This window comes from Microtus oregoni, unplaced genomic scaffold (assembly GCF_018167655.1).
Source record: "Microtus oregoni isolate MIOR12 unplaced genomic scaffold, Mior012 000053F_ref0000044, whole genome shotgun sequence".
NCBI lineage: Eukaryota > Metazoa > Chordata > Mammalia > Rodentia > Cricetidae > Microtus > Microtus oregoni.
The window spans coordinates 8,981,820-9,007,526 of record NW_024543829.1 but is presented as its reverse complement, the minus strand read 5'-3'; the positions used below and the strand labels follow the sequence as shown (position 1 = coordinate 9,007,526).

The window sequence follows — 25,707 nt, the reverse complement described above, 5'->3', positions numbered from 1 at the left end:
AAGCTATGAGCAACTCTGGAAACAGGAAGTAGTGTGGGCTAATGCCTTGAACCCCTGCCCTCTGTGGTATTGAATTTCACCTACTTAGGAGACAGCTAATTGTGTGACTGTTGGGACATCTCTGAGCTTGTTACAGCTGTTCTGGGGCTTGACAAGTCACAGCATCTCAGACCTGGAAGGTCCTTCTAGGCCACCCCTTTCCTGAGCCAGGGTGCAGCTGAAAATGAAGAATCCCATGTCCCAGATATCACTTCCCTGGGCCCCTCAATAAAGGTGGACTAAAGGTAATCATGTCGTAGCTTAATCTAAGCCCTTGGATGGCCAAGACAGGGAGGTCACAAATTTGAGGCCAACTCTGGCAGTTTAGCAATCTCTTGTTTGGAGAGAAAAAAAAGAAAAAAGAGAAGAAAGCCAGGTACCAGGGAGATGACTCAGCACTGGTGTGGGAGGTCCTTCTATGCATTACTTTTATTAGTTAATGAATAAAGAAACTGTCTTGGCCTGTGATAGGGCAAAAGACCAGAGTTAGGTGAGGAAAACTAAGCTGAATGCTGGGAGAAAGGAGGCAGGATCAGCGGACAGAACTTTTCCTGCCATTGCCATATAGGAATACACAGATTAATAGAAATGGGTTAGATTAATATGTAAGAGTTAGCCAATAATAACCTAGAACTAATGGGCCAAGCCATGATTTAATTAATCCAGTTTCTGTGTGGTTATTTCAGAGCTGAGCAGCCGGGAACTAACAAGTGGCTCTCTCCCTCCAACACAGCATCATCAGCATCAAGTAAGCATCACACACACACACACACACACACACACACACCCCATTATTATTATAAAGAAGTTTTAATAATATTAAAATTCAGCATGGGAATGCATTACACGCCTATAATCTTAGTGTTCAGAGGCTGTGGCAAGAAAATTGCCATGAGTTTGGGACCAGCCTGAGCTAACTAATGAGTCCTAAGCCATCTAAAGAAAGAAATGTCTGTGTCTATAATTGTCAACGACCTGTGTACAGAATGTTCACCTTTTCATAGACCTCACCAAGAACTGACTTTATAAAAAGAGTAATTTCTCTGATTATTTGTTCTCTCTCTTCAAAGTCAGCGCAGAGCGTTGGAAGAATTCAAGGCCGAACTGGGGCGGAGCTCAATGGTAGAGCGAGTGTCCAGCCACCATGTTCAGGCCTTGGGCTTGATACCCAGAATGGAGGAGGGAGGCTGGGCACTGTGAATGAGACACAGGACCTTCACCCCAGCATCTGGAAAGGACCAGAGGGTATAAATGGTGGTGGGGGCACACCGGAGGGCTGGCGAGTGTGTTGTCTATAGCCTCTCACAGGGGGGCTGCAGTCACTTTTCTTTCTTCTCTTGGTGGGGGTTATTTTCTTATTGAGCCAACTATTCTCTGTGTGGGTGCGTGTTCCATTGCATAGACACAGAGGCCAGAGAAAGACGCCAAGTGTCCTGCACTATTCCTTTCTGTCATAGTCCCTTGTGAACAGTCTCTCACTGGATCTGCAGTGAGAGGCTGGAAGTCAGCGATCCCCAACTCCTGGCTCTACCTCTGGAAAACCTGGAGTTACTGGTGCATGCAACCACACCCCGTTTTCCTTCCTTCCTTCCTTCCTTCCTTCCTTCCTTCCTTCCTTCCTTCCCTTCTCTCCTTTCTTTCTTTCTTTCTTTCTTTCTTTCTTTCTTTCTTTCTTTCTTTCTTTCCTGAGACAGAATTCCTTTGTGTAGCCCTGAACTCACTTTGTAGACCAGGCTAGCTTCAAATTCACAGAGATCTGCCTGGCTCTGCTGCCAGAGTACTAGGATTAAAGGTGTGTGCCACCACTGCCTGATTGACACCCCACTTTTTGCATGGGTCATGGGGTACAAATTCCACTCCTCATGTCTGCAAAGCAAGTTCTGTAACCCATTAAGCCATCACCTCTCCGGTCTCCTTCTTTTAATTTTGGAGAAAAAATCTTACTATGTAGTGCATGCTGAGTGGACTGAACATAAACTCACTAATTAGGCCAGGTTCACTAAGTGATCATGAACTTACAGTAATCCTCCTGACTCTGCCTCCCAAGCTCTAAGATTACAGGTGTGCACCATCACACTGATTGTCGATGGTGTGGGGAGGTGGGAGCTCCAATTCAAATATACAAAACCAAAACCTGTTGAAATGCTAAACCCTGCGCCTAGAGCCATGGCACTGACCTGTAATCCCAGCCCGTGGTTGGTGACAGTAAGAGGATCAGGATTCTAGGCTTGTCTGGGCTCGGAGTAAGTCTCAAAATAAATGAATACATAACAGAGGGACAGAAGATAGATGTAAACTCCTGAGCCCCGGGGTGGAGACTCTGATTTAACCAATATGCTGAGCTCTGCGGTATGAACTTTTAAGAAGCATCCTGGGCAATTCTGAACAAGTGGCCACACTATTTCACGTGGGTCCAAACTGCAGCTAAAACAGGAATCAGCTGGACCAGCCACAGTTGCTTTCCTCCTCCCAGCCAGAGCTTTCCCGGAATGTATGTTCTAAGAAATTATTTATATTTCTATTTTAAAAATAGCACTAATTTCTTCTGCCTTCATTATAATTAATGTAGCAAGCTTAGAAGATGCCATAATAAAACACTTGTGACCCTTCACCAAGGGAGGGAGAGATGGTTGGTAACATTATGCTGTTTCTTCCTTATGTGTTTTTATAATAAAGTTGACAACACACTAAATAAATGATTTGATAGCAATGTCTCCTGTATTTTTTTTAACTAATCACTCTGAGGTCTGCACAATGTCTCCATTAAGTGGATATGCCTTACTTTTATAATCCTTCCCTTGTAGGACATCAAAGTTACTCCCAACAACTAAACAATTTTGAGATGAAACATCTTTTAGGCATAACAAGTTATCAACTTTTTGTTAGGTATTTGCTTTGTTTTTTGAGACGTGGTCCCAAGTAGCCCAGGTTAGCCTAGAACTTGCTGAAGATGTCCTGGCAGGCCTGCCTTTACCTCCCAAGTGGTACAAGGCTATGCCTAGTTTTTACAGTGTAGGGGGTTGAAACCAATGTTTTATATACATAGGCAAGTACTCCACTGACTGAGATATAGTTCTACCCCTGTTCGCTCATTCTTTGAGACAGTTTCAAGTAGACCAAGCTAGCCTTGAACTCACTATATAACTGAGGCTAACACTGAACTCCTGATCCTCTGCCTCTGCCTCCTGAGTCCTGAGTCCTGATATTACAGGTCACATGCCATCATGCCTGCTGTTTTATCAACTTACTTTGTAAAGTTAACTTTTTCTTTTTTTTACAAGAATAAAAAAATCAAATCTAGGGCATTGAAAATGCCAGACAAGTATCCTACCATTGGATCATATCCTTGGTCATTATTAATGTTTCTTTTTTCTTTTTCCTTTTTTGCTTCATTTAGATGGAAATGTGTTGACTGAGATTTCTGTCCTGCCCAGTCCTGCAGTCATTCAGTCCCAAAGAAACACACAGAGGTCTACATTAATCATAAACTGGTTGACCTAGTAGCTCTGGCTTCTTATTAACTCTTACATCCTACATTAATCCATAATTCTTGTCTGTGCTAGCCAGGTGGCTTGGTACCTTTTATCAGCAAGGCATTCTCATCTTGCTTCCTCTGTGTCTGGGTGACAATCTTCCTAGGATTCTCCTGTTCTTGTCACTCCACCTCTATTTCCTGCCTGGTCACCCTGCCTATACTTTTTGCCTGGCTACTGTCCAATCAACATTTTATTAAAGCAACACAATTGATAAATCTTTACAGGGCACAAGACCATTGTCCCAGAGCAGAAATGGATCACTGAGTTCAAAGATGTGACTGTGGACTGGGGACATAACTCAGCAGTTGAATACTTACCAAGTATGTGCAAGGACCTACGCTCACTTCCCCAGCGCTAAAGAAAAGTGGGGTAGGGGATGTTTTAGAGGCTCCTGGTAGACATACCAACTTCTGGCTCCATTTTGCAGGTTACCCCCATGTCAGCATGTAGTGTAATGAGTACCCCTGTCTGCCACACTCAGTCTACAACCTGTTTAAGGTCTGATAAAGGATTTCACTTTAGTCGGTAGCTGAATGAATGTGTTGTTGACAAAGCAGTCTTGCCAAGGACCCCACAGCCTCTGCCTCAGAAGTCCGAGTGCTGATAGTGTGCACAGAAAATGGCCACCATGCCCCACCCCCATGACTGACCTGAAGATTGCTCTCTTACAGAGACTTCTCCTACCAAGAATAGCCAACCCTGCCTCCTTGAGCCAGCTATGAACCACAAATCATCCCTCCTCCCTTATCTATTGCAACACCCCTGCCTTCTGGTCCTGCTGTAGGCAGTGACTCTGCCTCCCAGGCAGCTATATATCATAAACATGTTGAGGCCAGACCACGTGATCCCAGCTTTCTCTCTCTCTCTCTCTCTCTCTCTCTCTCTCTCTCTCTCTCTGTGTGTGTGTGTGTGTGTGTCTTTTCTTTATTCCTTGCTGCCCCAGTCAGGTCTGTCCCTGGAACAGGAACATCACCAGACTCCAGATCCCACTATTCACTACATGTGGCTATATCTCACAGGACAAAAAGACACACAAAACCATAAACTCAGTATTTTTTGCTTTGAACTCTTGCATTAAACACAATAGGGCATCAGGCTCTTACAGCCCTCATACATTAACGCCTTCTTTTAGTGGTTCTTGTATAACTTGTGCCTGTCAGGGCCACAGCCACCTTTGTCATTGGGCGTTAGTCTGGTGGGTCTAGTCTCCGGGTTAGTTAGCTGAGAACATTGAGTGGAGCAGGCTGTGCATTCTTAAATGGCTCACTTCTCCTCAAATGCTGGTCTCCTAGTGATGGCTTCACAAAGGTTATTCCATGTGGTCAGCCTTCTCCATCCTGAGCAGACTTAAAGCTGAAGACAGCCCTCCTTCGTGGTGAGTAGTAGAGCTCTTTCTTGGCATGCATGGGGCTCTGAGTTTGATCCCCCGGAACCCCAAATTTAAAAAAGAACCAGTTGAAATGGGAAGATCCAGCCTAAAAGTGGGTGGTACCAGTCCCTAGGTTTTGGTCTTGAACTGAATACCAAAAGAGACAAACTTGAGCAGGGACAATGGATACAATGTGACAATCTGCTTTCAGACTATGGATACTATCTAACAATCTGCCCGTAATACCATGGATACTAAGTAGCAATTTGCCCCCTAGTCTATGGATATTATGTAACAATCTGCCCACTATACCATGGATACTATGTAGCAATTTGCCCCTCCATACTATGTAACAATCTGCCTCCATACTATGAATACAATGTGATAACCTGCTATCAGGCTATAGATACAATGTGACAACCTGCTTCTAGACTATGGATACAATGTAGCAAACTGCTTCCAGCTGATACAATGTGACCCAGCTGCTTCATACTCTCACTGCCATGCCTTTCCCACCAGGGTGGACTGCACTCTAGACCTGCAAGCCAAAATAAGGCTTTGCTCCCTTAAATTGCTCTTGTCATTTGGGGATTTTTGTTGTTTGTTGTTTTGGTTTTTGAGACTTTGTTGTTTTATTTTTTGAGACAGGGTTTCACAGCATAGCCTTGACTGTCCTGAAACTCACTTTGTAAACCAGGCTGGCCTCAAACTCACAGAGATCTGCCTGCCTCTGCCTCCATAGTGTTGGAATTAAAGTTGTGCAGCACTACCCCCTAGCTTGTCAGGATATTTTTTAACAGCAATGAGGCAAGCAATGAATGAGGACACTGAAGACCATCTTGAATTCCCGTTCCTCCTCTTCTGTAAACAGAGATTCCTCTGTCCTGCCTTGCTCCATAGCCACTTCCAAATAATCACTCAGAAGCTTATATTAATTATTAATGCTCAACCAATAGCTCAGGCTTATCACTAGCTAATCTTACATTTAAATTAACACATTTCTATTACCCCATTTCCATTAATCTATGTTTTGCCATGTGTCTCATGGCTTTACCTGTGCTTTAATACATCTTGCTCCTCCAGAGACTGGCTGGCATCTCTCCCTCTCTGTCCTTCTTTCTCCCTGTATTCAGTTTGGCTTTTTTTGCCTCACTATATTCTGCACCACTATAAGTCAAAGCAGCTTGTATTATCAACCAATGAGAGCAATGTATATTCACAGCATACAGAAGGGCTAGCCCATAGCACTCTTCCAAGTGCTGAGATGATAGGCATGTATATAGCACCAAACCTGGTTTATGTGGTGCTGAAGATCAAATCTAGAGATTCATGCACATAACAAACATTTTACCAACTGAGCTGTAACCCAGCCGCATGGGTAGTTTTTAAACAATTCTTAACTAAGTTGTCCACTTGGTCTCACTGACCTTTTCTGGTCTCACTAGAACCATGACCAGGCAAGGGTCTTGGGATTAAAGAACACAGAGACATGGGTCACTCTTGAAGCAATGATGCCAATTTTACTGTGTTCCAGGGCAGCTTATATAGTGCTCTCCTTGATTAGTGGCAAAGCCCTCGCTCTCAGGATTTTCTACTGCAAGCCCACTAGAAACCACTCCCTTATTATTAGGAACTCACGAGGGTTCTGTGCTCAGAGCATCTGCAAGCACAGGAAAACAAGTTGTTTACTCCAGCAGGTAGGAGGTCATAGAAAGTTCAGGGTCTAAGAGTCTACAGCCCCTAACACCCAGCTGTGTAGACCAAGCTGGCTTCAATTTCACAGAGACCACCTGGTTCTCACTAGAGCTCTTACAAGGTAGATGACTGAGATAATACATACTTGGGGGTTGGAAAGATGGCTCAGTGGTTAAAAGCACTGGCTGTTCTTCCAGAGAACCCAGGAATTGATTCCCAGCACCCACATGGCATTTAATAATCATCAGCAACTCCTGTCCCAGGGAATCTAATGCCCTCTTCTGGCCTCAGCAGGCACCAAGCACACATGTGGTAGAGATAAGCCAGCAAAACACCCATAAACATGACAAATATATATATATATATATATATATATATATATATATACACACACACACACACACACACACACACACACACACACACACACACATTTGGCCAGGCATTGGCTCCCTGCCCTGATTTTGACCATGAAAAGGTGCCAAGGCTCTTCAATCTGACTGACCATTGGGGCTGCCAAGAAGTGGAGCTGGGCTATTTGGTCAGACAAGGAAGAGCTGGTGTCAAAAGTCAAGATAAGGCTGCCTTGGAAGCGGTCACAGCAAACAGGAAGCCCTGTCAGACACAAAGGTTGCTCCCGAGGCCAGATGTGGAGCCGAGGTGCAAGAGGTGGGCAGAGCTGGCAGCTCACACTCACTTCCTCCAGGACCAGCAGATTAAGTTCTCGCTTCTTAGGGCCTCTGGGTAGTAGGGACAAGCAGGGCAAGCCAGGCACACTAGCAGTCAAGGTGACGCTGTCAGAGGAGCAAACAGCTCTACACAGAGGAGACAAGTGTCCCCTGGGCTGGGCCCACGACAGAAGTGGGAGAAACCCTTCTGAAGAGAGCGTGGATTCGGGGCCTGGATAACGCGGAAGCTACGAGCTGTGGAGTCTGGGCCTGGATAACGCGGAAGCTACGAGCTGTGGAGTCTGTGGTATAAGCAACAGCTGCAGCCCTCTTGCACCTGTCTTCTGCTCCAAAGCGAACACACGCTGCTCCAGCCCACAAACACTCCCTGAAGGGCAACCACACAGGCCTGGGGCCTCAACCATGACTACTTTCAAGCCCCACATCCTTGGCCACTATTTCGTCCTCTGATGTTACAGGGTTCTGCAGCTTGCCTCCAGATCAGCAAATTAGGCCCTGTGATTTCCCAAGAGCCGCCATTCTTAACTCTTCTGCAGAAAAAATTATATTAATTAAAAAAAAAAGCACAGGGCTTCCCAGAATGCTTCAGTGCTCTTCCCAGATGGAGTGGATTGGCAGAAATGAGCTGAGTCTAGATGAGTGTCACGTGGGGCAAGGAGAAGCCCACACGGTGTTTCTCAAAGGCTACCTACAGACAGGATCTCTCTGAAAGCCCCGCCATTAAGGCGAGACACAGACACCTCCCTCCCCGGCTGGCATCACTTGCTAAGTGGTGGCTCTGGGAAGAACAGCCAAATCCAGGAAAGAGGCCCAGGATAAACTCCGGCTGGAGGCCCAGTCTTACTCATCCTGGGGTCATGAACGGGTCAAAGAGGTGCCCGTGTGCGAAGGAGAAAAACCAAACCTGTAACATCCGCTGCCTTCCGTGTCCTGGCGCCTCCATAACCTGCCTTCCTGTTTGACCTGGTAAGGAAAAACTCCCAGAGTTAAAGAAGCTTCCAGAGGCCACGAAGTTCACTGACGGTAGATGTTTCTTATGTTGATTTTTTTTTTTTTTAACTGTTGCATCCGTGGCTGGAGAACAGAGCTAGCCGCTGTAGCCTGATGAAGCCGGCTAGGGAGGTGTCCTACCACCAGCAACGTCTTCAGTCCCCGGAGCTCCAGCTTCGCCCTCCTTGGACCTCCTGGAAAAAGAGCGCCTCTCGGACTGGTTGCTGGGCAGACTCTGAGGCAGTTCGAAGCACCCAGACGCCTAGCCTTGTAGAAGGCTAGATTATTCTACAGTACATGGGGCTTGGCAATTCAGTCTCCCCCACCTTACCCCCAACATGCAACGCCTGAGAACTAGACCTGCGTGTGAAGGCAAACGCTCAACCACCAAGCCACAACCCCAGCTTCTGGAAACCTGCTTAGTGATGAAGAATCATGCCCTCCAATGATAATTTTTAAAAAAAAAAAAAAATTCTCAGAATTCTTATTTTTTATGCCTTTCTTTATACCATTACCGCCCAGTTTCATAGGACGTCATCTGCTAACCATTTACTAGATCTCTGTTAACTCTTAACTTTGACTACACCTCTTTAGCTGAACAAGGGTGCTTCCTCACTTCCCCATCCCAAGTTGACTACAGGGTCTGCCGCTGACCGAGAGTAAGGTGAGGGGCTTAATCAAAGCTGCCCCCATCAAAACCCTGATTGGAGGCCACGTCTCAGCCCCAAAGCCTGTCCCCGCCCAGGTCGGTACCCTAAGTCTGAGAGAGGTCTCTAGGGAGGTGCAAGTCCTGCTTCTAGAAACTTGGCCTGGGGCCTTTCCCAGCAAGGACCTCGCCTTTCCTCTCCTCCCGCCCTTGGGGCGGTTCCAGCCTTGCCACCCAGCGCGGGCTGCAGCACGTGGATGGGGGCAGCGGCGGTCTTCCACGGCGCCCAGCTACCCCGCAGGGTGGCGATGGCCCTCCCTTCTCCCTCGCCCTCGTGATTTCTGGTAAAGGCCCCGCTCGTCCCCACCCACCTCCGCCCTCCACCGCAGCCAGTTGTGCGGGCCGCGCCTCCCCGGGAGGCTGCGCTTTCTCCCGCCCCTGGCAGCAGGCTGCGCTTCGGAAACTGTTGACTCAGAGGGTGGCCTGGCGGCCAGCGTCTGATGTCAGCCTGGAGCCCGGCCGGCCGCGGCGGGGAGGCTAAGGAGAGGCCCGGCGGGCGCGGGAGGCGGTGCGGGTGCGGGCGAGCGGCCCGGTGGGCGCCGTGGGGGCGGCGCTGCAGCGAAGCTGCTCGGCTGCGGCTGCCCGGGCGCCCGTGACTCACGGTGCGTCACTGAGCAGATGCCCGCGGCGGCCGGAGGCTCCCGGCGGCTGCTGACTCATCAGAAAGCTGTGCACGGCCGGGGTGGCTTTGGGGCGCCCGGAGCCGGAAAACCCCTCAAGAAGAGGCTGGGGCGCGGGCGGGCACTGCAGCGGGAAGCCGCATGGCTGGCAGCTGCTCGAGCCACCTGCAGCGCGGCCGCCTGCGAGCGACCGTAGGCTGGACCATCCCCCACCCCTGCCCACACTCCGTGGTTTCCTGTGCCCAGAGGCGGGCAGCGAGTTCCCTCCCAGATGTCGCAGAGCTGTTTCTAGGCGTCCACAACGACTAGGGTGTTACCCGAGGTCACTGGTGTTGCCCCCCCCCCCCCCCCCCCCCCGTCTTAAGACTTGGAGGTCTGTCTGGGAAAAGCAGGGCATGCATCAGTACCGGGGACTGGATTCTTTCCTTCCTGACCTTAATCTTACCCTAGCCCTCTCTAGGGAACTACACTGCGGCGGTGGACGCCGCTCGCTGGCTCAAAGCCTGGCTCCAGATCTTTCCTGTCACTGAAGGCTGACCGCAAGGCCCCATGGCACTCAGGAAGTGCAGCCGGGGTCAGAGAATTCTCAGAAAGGGGTGTGGATCTGGGGGAGGTGTCTGCGTAGTGTCCACCCTGTCCTAAACAGGGACAAATTCTCTAGCATTAAAGCTGTGTGAGGCTCCCCGTGCAAGGCTTTCCACCCAGGTAGGACTATACTGCAGGATCTGATAAGACCCCACAGGCTTGCAGTTCTGTACAGTGTAACGTGTGCACCGGAGGCAGTCACGGGAAGGGGTGGGGTGGGTACGGAAAACAGTTGCTTAAACCCTAGTGGTCGGGTGTTAGGGTGGGGATATTGGTAGGAATGATTTGGACAGGTGAGAAAAGGCAATCCAAATACCCTGAGGGACGTCCCCAGACGCCCTGGGGAAGTCTCCAAACAGCAAGCAGTTCCACTTTGCTTGGGAAAGCCCAGAGTACTAGGTGCTCAGCACAGCTGTGGCACAGGAGCATGCTCAGTGGCCCAGAGGGACCAGGAGGAGATGGTTCTGCTCACTGCTCCGGGCATGTAGCCATGCCCATCCCCAGACACATGGGTCCTTTCCAAGCATCCCACAGTCCTGCTCTGTCACATCTGCAGGAGCCTCGCTCGGCCTTGGGTGGCTTTTGATGATTTTGTGCCCGATGCAGAGCCTTTTTAGTCCAGATTTCACATTCTTTTCCTGTTCCGTCCTTCGGTCACTGTACTGGCCTACACCAACACTTCTCGGTTCACCAGTGGGGTTTCCCAGAGTTGCTTTAGAAAACAGTGAAAGAGGAGCTGTAGGAGAGGCGCCTGCCCCCCCCCCCCCCCCTCTTGCCCGGAAATGTGGTTTCACAGAACCGCTGATCGAGACGGTCACCAGCAAGACTGTCTGGATCAGCCCTACACTCAGCCTTCAGATTCCTCATCTCTGGCTGCTAAGGATGCTGCAGGCCAACGGGAGCAACTATGTCTTCCCAGGCATCCACCCACCCGGCAGCTGAGGTCAAAGGTTCTAGCAGGAAGCAGAGCAAGAACCAGATGCCCTTTCTTCCTGGTGATACCTACCATGGACCTCCGTGTGTGTGTGTGTGTGTGTGTGTGTGTGTGTGTGTGTGTGTGTGGAGAGAGAGAGAGAGAGAGAGAGAGAGAAGGAGGAGGAGGAGGAGGAGGAGGAGGAGGAGGAGGAGGAGGGAGGCAGGAGAGGCAGTAAATCCCCCAAGGCAATGGCAGCCCACTTACATCCCCAACCACCCCCCACACACACATACCTGGCGGGAGGGATACCAAGGTGTAGTTATGGACAGATGGGGGCTTTGGGTGATAACTGGGAATCTTGAGGTAAATTCCCCAGCGGTGATCATTTTCCCCTTGATCCTGGTTTATTACTTGTAACTTTGAAAATTTATCGAGACTCCCAATCTGGGCAAGATTCCTCCCTGAATTTATTTACCACCATCACCACCCACTTCCTGATCCACGGGGTTTAAGAAAGGCCCTGAAGTCCCATCTAAGGCCTTATATAGCCAGGCTGCTGCAAGGAAAAGGACACTAGGTGACCAGATATTTTCTCGAAGAAGTGATGTGGCCCGGAGCCTGAGGAGCACTGTAGGAATCATTTATTGACACATAACAGCATTAGAGGACTCGTGGGGGTCTGCCAAGGGAGAGGATTTCTCATGAGCCCCAGATCTGACACTGCCAAGCATTATAGTTCGTCAGCTGAGGAAACAGACTGAGACACTGTACCCCACTGGGGCAGCACGTGGCGGTGCTGGGACTGGAATCTGAAACACCAGCATTAAAAGGAACTCGACAACTCCTCCGTGACCTTTGTCTCTAAGGTCTTGGGACTTTGTTTTGCTGTGTGTGCACGTCCGGCTACAGATCCCTAATCATAGGCGTTTGGGTGTTAAAACCAAGAAAACTGTGGTTGAAAAGCAGCTAACCCATAGCAAAGTGTTTCCTGGGGGTGGGGTAGGGAAGGTAGCGGGCAAGCAGATTTAAGGTCCTTGGGGGAATGCAGAAGTGGTACCGAATGTCCAATCAGAGGTGGGACTGACTTCCCTGGAAACTGATAGCAGACACACTCTGGTAATTTTGTCACTGGGATTGCCTCCCCGGCCCTTCCCTTGTAGCATTAAAAGCTTCTCAGTCTTTAGATCTGCAGGTCGGGGTGGAAGAGCGGGTGGGGTGATCCAGGTTCTCATTTTGTAGATTAGGAAATTGAGGAGGGAGTGAGCCTCCGCCGTCACTAACTTGTGTAAACCTACTGCAATGCATGAAGTCTACCTACTCCAATGCAAGAATCCTTACTCGTCCGGTGACTGCGGGCTGGACCGGTGGTGGCCTGGCCCCCATCCCAGGCCAGGCTCTGGAGCGGGAAGAGGAACCGAAGGATTGGTCTTGGCGCGCGTACCCGGGGACGCACATTGCCGGAGCTGGGGCGCCCGTTTCCCTTTCCCCTCCCCGGGGAACGCGAACTGCCCCAGGTGCTCCAAAGCCCAGCCTCCCCCTCGCACCCCCGCCCGTTCCTGGCGCGCCCGAGTCTCGGCGGTCACGTCTCCCCATCCGGCTCCAAAGTGCGAGCCAGCTGCGGCCGGGCCAGCCCGTGGGAAGGCTGCGCCAGGGGCGGGCACGGGAGTGGTCCCCAGCCCTGCCGCGCCCGGGTCGGTAGGGGAGAGGTCCCCGCTAGGCAGGCGACGCCCCAGCTTGGCGCTCTCAGGGCGGGAGGGCGGGGAGAGGCGGGACCGGGGAAGCCTCCAGGCCGCGCCCCGGAGCGCCACGCCGGGCCCCTGTTGCTGGGGAGAAAAGCGCGCCCGGCCCCGCCCCGAGCCCGTGGGCGGCAGCGCCCTCTGCTGGTGACGCCTCGGAGCTAAGCAGGGACCCCGCCCGGACCTAAGCGGAGAACTGCTGCGGGGGACGTCCTTAATATTGCCATCCTCGCAGGGAAAAAGAAGCTATCCGAATTGAAAAATGAGCCGTGTGCGTTGCAGGACATTCTGAAATGTGAAGAAAAAAGTCTTAATACCTTTTTTTCTAGAAAAATTTGCAAATTTATATATATATATGTTTTTGTTTTTTATACAGGGTCTTGTTATTGAATTGAGGGACTGTGATTACAGTATTTGCCATCACAAACTCCTTGATAATTTCTTTAGAAAAAATGCAGACAGTTTGTTTTGGTGATATTGATACTCAAAACATTTAGTTTCTGTAGAAATGGGTCCGTCTTACCCAGCTAACTCCACCATTTTTTTTTTTTTTTTTTTTTTTACCATTCTTATGTTTCCTACGGGGTTCCCGCGTCCCTGGTTGTGAGTACCCACAAAACTCACAGTGGAATAGCCCACTATGCAGGTTAATTAGAATTCGGAGGCCAAATGGATTTGGGACGGAGGACCGCTCACAGTGACATCAGACGCCCTGTCCCCTAACTTATAGGACGACACCCTGCAATCAAACACGCCCAGTTTCTGTAGCAGAATGGATGACTGTTCACATGGAGTGGACAAGTGGGTGCTGCTGCAGGCTACATGTCTGGTCAGGGCAAATGGGTTTTCCAGAGTGTTTCTGCAGCCTGAAGCAGAAGGTCGAGTGGACCAACACTGGCCCCTGTGCCCACCGACAGGCTGCCGTGAGCAAGTCTGTTGGATTTGCCTCTTTTGTATTCTAGTTCTGCCTGCTGGTGAGATGCTTCTGAAGGGCAGGGTTTGGTTCCTTTGGAAGTATGGCCAGATGCCTTCTCTACCCCCAGTGGAGTGTTATCCTGTCACCTCGCCCCACTGCTAGGACTAACCTTGTTCCTGGAGAGCCTACCTGGGGCTTCCGAAGGAGAGCAGCAGTGTGACTTTCCCTTTGCCTGCTAGCTTGGGAGCAGGGACTTCCAGCTCAGTCCCAACTTGAGTTCTCCAAGTCCTGAATTTTCCATCAGCCATTTTCACATCCTGGGGAGGGTCCTGCCATCTGAGGAGCTGGGGGCAGGAAGCTGTTTCTAGACATCCTGCCAAGCCCAGATGCGACAGACTCAGGACTGGGGTACTACAGCCAGCCCCTGCCTCTCCATCGGCTATACTGGCTGCTGAAAGGGCCCTGGGCTGGAACACCGAACTCTACCCTAGAATATTTACTTGCAGGAGAGAGGTGTACATGGCCCTCTCTTGGAGGACAATCCCCCTTTCCCAACAACACACACAGATTTAATCTTCCCCACTTGCACGGGTTTCTCATTTAAAACCCATTGAACTCAGGTGGTAAAGATCCAAGTGCCGAATGTGGCTGTCACCATTTTTTTTTTTTTTTTTTTTTTTGGTTTTTCGAGACAGGGTTTCTCTGTGGTTTTGGAGCCTGTCCTGGAACTAGCTCTTGTAGACCAGGCTGGTCTCGAACTCACAGAGATCCGCCTGCCTCTGCCTCCCGAGTGCTGGGATTAAAGGCGTGCGCCACCACCGCCCGGCACCATTTTTCATTAGGAAGTCTGACTCAACACAAATCTCGCTACACTGGCTTTTGAGTGCCTTTTCTTTTCCTTTCCATTACATTAGCTCTGTAAAAACCAAGTTTGCGTGCTGAGTCTACATCATTCGAGCCTGTTCTGCCTTGTAAAGCTCACGACCCACCTTGGGATCCCGCTAATGCCTCCATACCTAAGTCCCAAAGGCCCCTGCTGAATTTACTTCCTTTTTAAGATCACATTCATTTCTTTACACGTGTGTCTATGTGAATAGGCACACCCAGGCATGTGTGGAGGTCAGAGGGTAATTTACTAGTTAGTTCTCTCCTTCAACATGTGAGTCAAAGGGACCAAATTCAGATTGCCGAGACTGGTGGCTAGTGCCTTTATCTGCTGAGCCATCTCACCCGTCTGTCAATTCTTTAGGGACAATAGTCCTAGCAGGCTCAGTGACTGGGCATCAAATACCACAGCCACTATTCAGTGCAGGCCTGGGTGTGTATGTGTGTGGTATGTGTAGTGTGAATGTAATGTGTGTTTGTGTGTGGTATGTGGATGTGTGGTGTGTGTAGTGTATGTGTGTAGTGTGTATGTAATGTGTGTGGTGTGTAGTGTGTGTGGTGTGTGTGTGTGTGTGTGTGTGTGTGGAGGTCTACATGCTGCAGCACTCCTATAGAGATCAGAGGATATCCTACGTCTTCTCCTTCCACCATAAAGTCCTGGTCATCATAGAATTCAGGTCATCAGACTTGGTGGCACTGATCCTGTCCTTCCTCTGGTGTCTCCAGTCCCTACTATGGATGGGGACCTCAGTCCGGGATAATCCAGTGCCTGTAACTGCTTGTGTCTCAGATACTCTCTGTGGCTGTGAGAAAACACTATGAAGGCAGCGTCAAGAGGAGAGTTTATTTGGGCCTCCAGTTCCAGAGGCAGACATGGTGCCTGGAGCAGGAAGCTGAGAGCTCACATCCTCAACAGTAAGCACAGAGCAGAGAGTGAACCGGAAGTAGTGTAAAGCTATAGACTCTCACAGCCCATACCTACCTGTGAGCTCCCCAAACGGCGCCACCAACTGGGGCTACCTGTTTCAAGGCCTCAGCCTGGGGGGCAGTGGAGGCATTTCTAACCTCCATTTCCCTCAGACTGCCTCAGCTTACACAGCCTTAGATAATTCTAGTTTCTTCACTCCCACAGCGCTCACAGGGGTCCCACCCATCTGCCTGTCCTACAGACTCCTGTGCCCATCTGCCTTGCAGTCGTGCCCCGGCAGCGCACGGAGTCCCACGGTCCCTTTCTTCTCTATGAACGCAATGTCTTCTATCACTCTGAGCATGTTCTCCCCTCACTGTCCAGTTCTTCCTTGGGCTCCGAGAGTCTGGCTATGAGGAAGGGTCACTTAGCACGACTCTCATCTGTGTCTCTCCACCCTCTACCCACAGGAACAGCAAAATGACCCCCCCCCCATCTAGGCCTCTGTTGTCCCATCTTTCTTCCCAGTGCTGAGGCTAGTGCAGAGAACAGCATCTACATGGTGTGTATGTTCCCTACACAGGCAAGTTCTTCCAGAGCAAACAGCCGCAGTCACAAGTCTTATCTCCCCGCCACACCTGCTTATAATCTGCTCTGGCCACGTGGGGGCACGCTGTGCTCGTGGGGCAGACCCCCACTGATGGAGATGTATCCCTCTGTACCCCATAAGGATGGGGGTCACTCTGGACGACCCCCCCCGAAACCCCATCCTTGGATCGCTGCACTTCATTCGCCTGTTTTATGGCTGGATCCCAAAGCATCTTTGGCCCCATTACATCCTTGTTTGGTGCCAGCTGTTGGCACGAACTTGCCTAGGCACACAACAGGTGTGACGCTAACAACAGATCAATAATCCTAAATCTAGCTTGGTGACCCGGTGGGTTTGCCTGGGATCACACGGGAGCACAGGTGAGTGCTTACTAATAAACCATACTCAGCATGCTTATTATATGAAGTAGGGCTTGTTATTTTATACAGATACACAAGGAGGCAGTGGGAGCGGTCTCTGTGGGGAAGCGGTTCTTCAGGCTGTAAACATGGCAGGGATGGGATGGGAGAGGCTACAATGACTACTTTCTGCCCACAGTCAACATATGTATGCACTTGGACCAGGGAAGACTTTGCCATCCCCTGAGCCTCACTTGGGGAAGGCTTTGTATTCCTATGGGGCTGAGGCATGGGTCCTCAGGCCAAACAGTATAGTCCTTCACCAGGGCTTCACAGACTCCCTACAGAGAAAGGTCCACACACACCCCTTTGAGAGACCCCATTCTTCCCTGTCTTATGCGCCCGGCCTTGTGAGGGCCTTGTGCACAAGCCCAGCTGCTCTCATTTCAAGAGGCCAAAAGCCATGTGGGACATGAAAATCTCTACAGCGAGCACCGCAGTGGCCAAAGGCTGCAATTTCTCACATAGAGTATGAGAAGCAAACACGTCAGGCTTACCAAAGTCATGTGTGGTGCAGTTCCTCCAGATGATGTCATGTGCCGCTCTGGCCATCTCCTAGCCCTCCACTTCAACAGCCTTCACTCCACAATGCCCAAGGCCACACATCTCCCCTGGAAACCTGTCCTCTTGCTATCTGTGGAAGTGACTGAGGCCATCAGTCACCCGTCCAGCTACACAAACTAGAGACTACAACCTTTTACTGCCTGCCTCACCTTTCCCACTTAACCCTGAAGCAGTTCTTACTCTACAACTCCCACCTGGTCCCAATGTAAGAGCCTAGTCAGGCTCACCACTGCCAATGCAGGCAGGCCCCAATGCTGCCCATTCTTCCTTCTACGATGAGGCTGGACAAACCTCTCTGAAATGAGGCTCTCTCTCACAAGCACACACACAGCACGTGTGCATGTGTACTCCCCAGACTCAGTCTGCAGAATCACTAGGCAGCTCTGAAACACAGCACACACCCAGTTATCTATTATGTATACAATATTCTGTCTGTCTGTATGCCTGCAGGCCAGAAAAGGGCACTAGACCCCATTACAGATGGTTGTGAGCCACTATGTGGTTGCTGGGAATTGAACTCAGGACCTTTGGAAGAGCAGGCAATGCTCTTAACCTCTGAGCCATCTCTCCAGCCCCACACACCCAGTTATCAAAACAATATTGCAACCCCATTTCTCTTAAAGCTGGATCTCTGGAAGCCTATGTGGGGCTTAACTGGCTCCTGTATTTGAAGACTTGGTCCCCAGTTGGTGGAACTGTTTGGGGAGGATTAGGTAGGTGGTGGGACCTTGTTGGAGAAGGTGTGTCACGGGGTGAGCTCTGAGGTTTCAAAAGCCCACACCATTCCCAGTTAGCTCTCTTTCTGCCTCATGCTTGTGGATCAAAATGAGTTCTCAGCTACCTCCTCTTAAATGACACACCTGCCTGTCTGCTGTCATGCTCCCTGCCATGATGGGCTATGGAGTCTGATCCTCTGGAAAGGTGAGTCCCAGATTAAAAGCTTTTATAAAGTGCCTTGGTCATGGCATTTTGACACAGCAATGGAACCGTGTCTACAACAGGCTTGCAGAGCCCTCAATGGTCTACATGCTGCTTGCAGTCTCTACGCACCACTGTGTTGACTTTCTTGGGTTTTAGCACACTGAGCGTGCTAAATTCTCCCTCCACCCTGCCACTTAAACTGTTTATTCATTCGCATCTGTCTGTGCAATTGCCAATTCCCTAGGAAAAGCTCCCGATCAGGTCAGTGGGCCCAGCCTATGTTGCTTTTCAAAGAGGTCGGCCTTATCTGTCTGGTGTAGGATGCCCAATTCTCCACCTCCCAGCATTCCAACTGTGCATCACACCACATGACTTAGGTGGCCCTGGATGCTGAGCACGGGGCCTTGAACATGCTAGTTGAGTACTCTCCCAAGAAGCGAGCCTATCTTTAGTCCCTCTTAAAAACACTTTTTTTTGGGGGGGGGGGCAGGGTCCCCTGTTGCCTAGGTTGGCCCTGAAAGGCAGTCCCACCTCACTCAGCCTTTCAAAATGGGTTGGGGATGTGGTCCATCAGTATACTTGGCCCAGCATGCATAACCCCTGGGATATTAAGAAGCTGTGTCCTCAAGAACTCTTAAAAAGGTGGTGGATTACAAGAATCTTATCAGAGACTAAGCAGGGAGAAGGTGGCAGTAAGACTGGGCAATTTCAGTTGGGCAGTGGTGGCACACGCCTTCAATTTCAGCACTCAGGAGGCAGAGGCAGGCAGATCTCTGAGTTTAAGGCCAGCCTGGCCTACAGAGTTCCAGGACAGGCTCCAAAACTGTCTGGGGGAGTGGGGTGGAGACTGGGCAGTTTCATGAGGAATAGTTGCAAGGGAGTAGGCAGGGCAAATCTGGGGGTGGGAAGGAGGGGTCAGAAGTGGGCTCAGTGTACATATGCCTGTCGGCTCAGCTGTGCCATAGGATGGCTGAAGCCTGGACAACATGGAAGGGATACTCTTAAAGTTTTTTTGAGACAAGGTTTCTGCATATCCCTGGCTGTCCTGGAATTCTTTTCAGACATAGGATACCTTCCCATATTTTTGCTATGGTTCAGCACAGCTCTGAGTTACCAGCAGTATTTTTGGTTAAAGGGAAACCTTTGCTTGCTACTTGGGGTATGCATTTGGGATAGGGTGGGGAAGAGACTGAAACTGTCTTCCTCTTGGCTTCCTGACACTTCACAACATGGAGCCGTACAAATGGAAGGTAGCCAGGCAATAGTGGCACACACCTCCAAGTCCAGCACTTGGGAGGCAGAAGCAGGTGACATGTTAGTATGAGAACCTTAGCAAACAGTGTTACTCAGCCAGCACTGTACCAAACATGGCCTGGGAGCGCCATCTAGTGTGAGTATCTGCTGCTGCAGTCTATACACTAGAGGTCTCTGCGCACACCTGCTTTTGCATCTAACTTTTGTTTTTGGCGCAGAGGTGGTGGTGGTGGAGCGGGGCAGACAGTGTTTCTCTATGGAGCCTGGATGGTCCTGGAACTTGGAGGTCCACCTGCCTCTGCCTCATGAATGCTGGAATCAAGGCACGCACCACCAGTGTCCCGCATGTTTTGTGTACCATTTAAGCCCTGCCCCCTTCCCTTTCTGCTGCATCTCACTAAGCTAAGACTGGGTTGGAACTGGCCACAGCTCAGGCTGGTCACCTATGGAAGTGCTTACCTAGTTTCACCTTACATGATTCTGAGTTCTGTTCAGTGTGACGAGCCCCACCCTTACACATACACCACACAGCACTAATTAACCCTTCCCTGCTTCCTTTAGTATCTATTTCTATATTTAAAAGACTGTGTGTATGTGCCTGTATGGAGTCCGATGTTGGCACAGGGCAGATACACACCTGGACCTTGCTGTTTTAGCTAGGATGACCAGGCAGGGATTGCCCCCTGGTATCCATTTTTCCTATCCAAATACCTGAGCTGGCTTTCTGGGTCTACAAAGTGAAACACAACTCCTTGGGGGTGTCCTGCCCTCCACAGGTAGGCCACGCCACATGGACACACAGTAAACATCCCCTTTAAAAACTGCAGTGACTGAAGCAGTCTGACCCGCAGAGGCAGGCACACAACACACAGCTGGCACTGCCCCGCCATCCGGCAAGCCCATCAGTCCGACAGCTTTCATAGCAGGGGTGCTTTACTGACAGGGACAAGCTTTTAGCCCAACCAACCCTCTTACCCTGCTGGGCTTCGACAATGTTGCCAGATGGCCCATTATCCTCCAGGCAGGCAAAATATAAGGAGGGCTGATAACCAGTAGACTTCACAGCAATGACACATTGTTCACCAATTAATTTGCCAGAGCAGATTTTTTTAGTTTATAAACTATACTTATGCTTTAATTCTTTAAAACCCACTCAGATTCTCAATATTTGAGATATCAGAGAAACACCCTCTAACAGGAAAAGTACCAATTACTGCTTCCAGGCGTGAGCCAAGAGTTCAAGGTCAGCCTGGGAAACTTACTGAGATCAGGTGTTTTTGTTTTTAAGGATAAAAAGGCTTGAAATTTAGAGATGAGAAAATATCCCAGAAACTGGGAAAACAATACCACTCCTTGGCTTAGCTGAACATCGACTGTATGCATCTACTGTTTCTCTGTAGCCTGGGAGTTATGTCAGTCATCACATCACACACAGGCATTGTCTTCTTGTAAATGGGTGGTTCGGTTATACCACAAGCAGGATGCCTTCCAGCCTGGTTTTTACAGTAATTTCTTCAAAGACAACTAGTTCAATCAGAGGAAAACAGCCGTAGTTAAAGCTACTTAGCGTTAAGACTTTTAAAACAAACAAGCAAACCAATATACAAAACACTGGCCTCTAGCAAATCCCCCCCCCCCCCCCGCAGCAGTGCACACCTTCTGCCAGCCCATGATCAGGAGGCCAAGGCAGAACTGCTAGGTTTGAAGCTACATAGTGGTTTTTAAGGCCAGATTGGGCTACAGTTTTAATTCCTGGATAGGTTCATCCTCACTACAAAGCTGCACTGCACAAACTCCTGCAGCTTACTAACAGGCTGCCAGACAACTCCTGGCTAGATGGTTTTAGGTTAACACTGTAACTTAATGCTAGTTCATCTAATTTAAATACAAGGCTGAAACAAACAGGAAGAGTTAGACTTCTGTCATTTGCAACCATTTGCCAGACAAAGCAAGTATAATCCCCAGTGACCAGGCCCCCTAACTACCCTTAGACCCGCCAGCTCCTGTGCACAGCACTATCCGTACAGAGAAGTAAGGTGTCTAGCCTCTGCTGGAAGAGCAAATGCAGAAGCAGGGTTGGAATCAGGCAGGATGAATCCAGTCTACCTCTTTTAATGCTCAGCCTATTACCTAAACAAAACTGTTTAAACCTAATGTATCCTCTCTTGGTTTCTCCATCAGGCTACACAGCAACAAACAACTGAAGTGTTGATTTTAATTTCAGCAGGTCAACACAGTTTAATAATTATGGTTTCTTAAATCTAAGTTTATACTGAACAGTGAGTGATTCACCTCCCAGTCTAAAAAGGTGGCCACATGAATACCCAACTCATCAAAACCTTCATTGTGCTAGGCAATTCCAAGATCACTTTACTTTTAATAGATTCTGAAAGAACGTGGGCAATGTACACAAAATTAATTCATAAAATTTCACGTCTATTTCATGATAGAAGCCATCAAAGTAAAGCATGAGGAATAAAAACATTTTATCTGTGTATTCAGAATCACACACAAGTCACCTTTACAGTTCAATTTACTATATATAGAAATCATTTGGGTTTTATATTTTCAATTAAATTTTGAACTGATTACAATATCATATAAAAAAGATTTTACATTAATTATTTGTAAGCATTCCAAATTGAAATACATAGGTTAACTTTAGATTTATGGCAAACAGTCTTCAAATACAATACAGACACTCTTAAGCTTACCTATCATTCCCATGTGAGATTTGCCACTCTGGGCTGTTTTACATACAACAGCTCTCCTATGCAGATGGCAAACTGATAGGCCACAAAGCTCAAGCCTGTACAGTCAAGCCACGGACTCAGGCTGCACCATCCTTTCCAAGGTTTGGCATTTCTGGACCACAACAATGCATAATACAAATGAGGTAAGAAACAATTTCCCCTCCTTGTTAGTTCAAAGTTACATGGTAGCTTGGAATTTTGAATAAAACCCCTTATTACACCTTGGAAAAAAGTCCAAGGGCATGGATGACAATGGACTGGGGTTCTCAGTTCTTTGTATAATTAATAGAACCCATGATATTCAAGTGGGCAATTGTCAAATCAAAAACATTAAGCACCTACTGGTTTGAGATTGAAATTAGAGATTCATGATCAATTTCTTTCCACCTTGAAATCAAGGTGTGAAAACCAGCTATGTAAGGGCATCCCAAACCACCCTTATGTAGCACAAGTGGAATTTTCTGTCCTTGGCACCAAAGTGAAGTCACATTTCCTCTTGGGGACAGGAATTCCACTTGTGAGCACAGAGTGAGGTAAAGGGACCCTTGTAAGTTGTCTCATTGCTACTGTGATTCTGAGACCTAGGACTAACACACCAGCAGTGAACAGTGTCAGGTTAGTGATGCTAACTCCCTCCCCACCACCAACAAGCTTTAGTATGAAAAGAATTACTAAGCTGAACAAATGGGAAATAACAAACTAAAGGGTTAGGTTCAAACCAATAACAACAACAACAACAAAAATAACCCCAAAACAATAACCCCTCCATTACAAGTGAGAAATTGAAGAAAGTGTGCTTCACCATCCCAAAGCCCTCTGCATTTAAATGTCTGTGCGAAAGGGCCTCAGGATTCTGGAAATAAGACATAGCCCTTCTGTAAGGTTAGGGTCCTGCAGTCCTCTGCAGTCTCATTCCCCTCCCCACCAAGTTTTCAGTGTTTAATAAAATCTTCTCCATCAGCTGAAAGATCTGTAACTTCAAGGTTTACTAAAGTACGCTAAGCATCCTATCTGTATAACTATCATGACAATTGGTTTATGCAGGACTAACATTTTTTGGTGTTAAATTGTTAAACATCATGCTTACTGCACATCAACTCTCCATAATCTCAGCTCCACAATGATTTATCAAACACTTTACTTAAATTACTAATTAAATAACTAAAAGTGTATTGAGCTAAACCAAACTTAAATGGGCTATAAAGAAAACCAACCCTTAAAACAGACCACACACACGACTACTTCAAAACTACCTTTCTAGCTAGCCCCTTTCCCAAAGTTTTAGCCTGAAAAACAGTAAAATCTACACAAAGTTTTATTGCAATCATACAAGGGTTACATTAGGTCAAATACAACAAACACTATGATGCAATTTTACATTTATTAAACTACAGTTCAAAGCACAAATTTACACATTCTAAATACACTAAACGTATCTAATGAAGTCACACTGGTCTTCCACTCACATGTGATATATCTGGGTGAAAGACATCAACTTTACAAGACTTTTTAACAGGAATCCTTATTATAAAACTGTGTACTTGTATGTAAACGATTTGATGGGGAACCCACAATGGGCTTCCATCTCCACTAAGTCATCCATTTTGTTGCATATTTTATTTTAAACGCTTAAGGGGTGGGTCAAACTGATATGTTTAAATCTGGATACATTATCTAAATCCCTCTTACCCCAATGAATTATAGATGAAAGCTGATTTTGTCTGGTCCCAAATAGCTATTACTATGAATTTGTTTCCAAGATAATTAACAGAATGAAGATTGAATTTTCCCCACACTGGAATGTAGACCAGACAAGCTTAACCTGCGACTTCAGATCTAAAGAAGCGTTAATGCCTGTTTAAGCTTCAGTGGAAAAGCTGTCTTCTTGGCTCAGCTGAATGCAAGAGGGTGCAAAGAAGAAGTTTTTCATCATTGCATCTGAAGTAATTCCAGCATCTTGCATCTCATACCTGTTAAGAAAAATGAAAAAGTTGGGGTTTAAATATTTAGAAAACCACACAACACGTACAACTAGTCTTCCAGCCTCCCTAAAAGACTATGTTTTTGGACAGGGAGATGGTAAAGGTGCTTGCCATGTAAGCCTGATAATAAGTTTAGTTTCTGAAACCCATGTTAGACAGAAAGGGGGTTTGGATGCTGACAGAAATGGAGTCTGGCCGGGTGGTGGTGGCGCACACGCCTTTAATCCCAGCACTCGGGAGGCAGAGGCAGGCGGATCTCTGTGAGTTTGAGGCCAGCCTGGTCTACAACAGTTAGTTCCAGGACAGGCTCTAAAACTACAGCAAAACCCTGTCTCGAAAAACAAAAACAATTAAAAGAAAGAAAGAAACGGAGCCTGACCTACACTCTCATGAGGTAGTGCAGCAGATCCAGGCATACATGGACAGACAAGAAGGGGGAGTAGGTGTTTGTGTGTGCAGGCCAGCCATTATCCTCTGCTGTCTTCAATGGCTCTCTCCCTCTTTTATTTTTTGAGACAGGGTTTCATACTGAGCCCCAAACTCAACAAGTGGCTAGAATGGCTGTCTAGCCAGCTCCATGACTCTATTCATTTCTGCCTCTTTCTTATCCCTCTATTTCCCAACTTCAGCTGTTTGAGCCTATGTGGCAGCCATCTCCAAAGCCCCAAGATTTTTCTACTTTTAATGCAAGGGCTGAATACACTATAGCCAGGCGGTGGTGACGGACACCTTTAATCCCAGCACTAGGGAGGCAGAGGCTGGTGGATCTCTGTGAGTTCAAGGCCAGCCTGGTCTATGGAGTGAGTTCCAGGATAGCCAGAGCTGTCTCGAAAAACAAAAACAAAAAAAGAAAAAAAAAGAAGGAACTATCACTAGTGATTTAATCCTGGCAGAGGCAACAGTGAGTTCAAGGCCAGCCAGGGTTAGTAAGGGACCCTGTCTCAAACAAAAAGGAAACTATCACCTTTATCTATCACAGTGTGAAATTTCATGAAATGTTCTGAAGGTATTAGCAAATCTAAAATACCACTTCCAATATCCCATCTGTTTTCAGATAAAATAAAATCACCTTACCAATCACTGAATGACATCATATAATAAATAGCTGGCCTTTGAAAATCATTAAAAGCAGATGGTTCGTGGAAAGAATCTGCTCCCATGTTATCAAAGATAAGCCAGTCTCCCACATTCAGCTCAGGAAGAAGACAGCTCTCTACAATCTGATCGAGCTCATCACAGGACGGACCCCAAAGGCTGCTTGTAAACAGAGGCTCATCTTTCTTGTGTTTCTACAGGGAAAGAAAAGTTACCAAATTCTTTCAGGTACTTAATCTTAAGAAAAATAAAAGGCAATTTCAGTTTCTCAGATCTCATATATCTACGGGAGATTGAGGATCAGGCATAAGTCTCAACTGTTACTATGAACTGCATAGTTAGGAAATAAATTGAAGAGGAGATCAGAATATGAATCCTAGAAAAACAGTTCAAAACATATGATACATATAATAATCAAGATTTAAGGAGGCAGGATTCTTGCCGACTGAATCCAAGACATGCAAATGAATGAGCTGTACCAATACACTGTACTAAAAAACTTTTTAAAAAATTACAATTTATTTCTTTGTGTAGGGTGTGT

The 25,707-nt window shown here is 48.0% G+C and overlaps 1 protein-coding gene across 2 annotated transcripts in view; it reads right to left on the bottom strand.

Annotated features, from left to right (window-relative positions):
- Nucleotides 1–23,388: 23,388 nt before the first annotated feature.
- Nucleotides 23,389–25,707, bottom strand: part of Azin1 (antizyme inhibitor 1) — a 29,954-nt gene continuing 27,635 nt past the window's right edge. For both annotated transcript variants that reach the window (XM_041637590.1, XM_041637589.1), the window contains 2 exons: nucleotides 25,146–25,360; nucleotides 23,389–24,059 (listed from right to left, as the gene is read on the bottom strand). In XM_041637590.1, coding sequence (XP_041493524.1) covers nucleotides 23,948–24,059; nucleotides 25,146–25,360 — 327 coding nt within the window. In that variant the 3' untranslated portion in view covers nucleotides 23,389–23,947. The remainder of the gene's footprint in view (nucleotides 24,060–25,145; nucleotides 25,361–25,707) is intronic.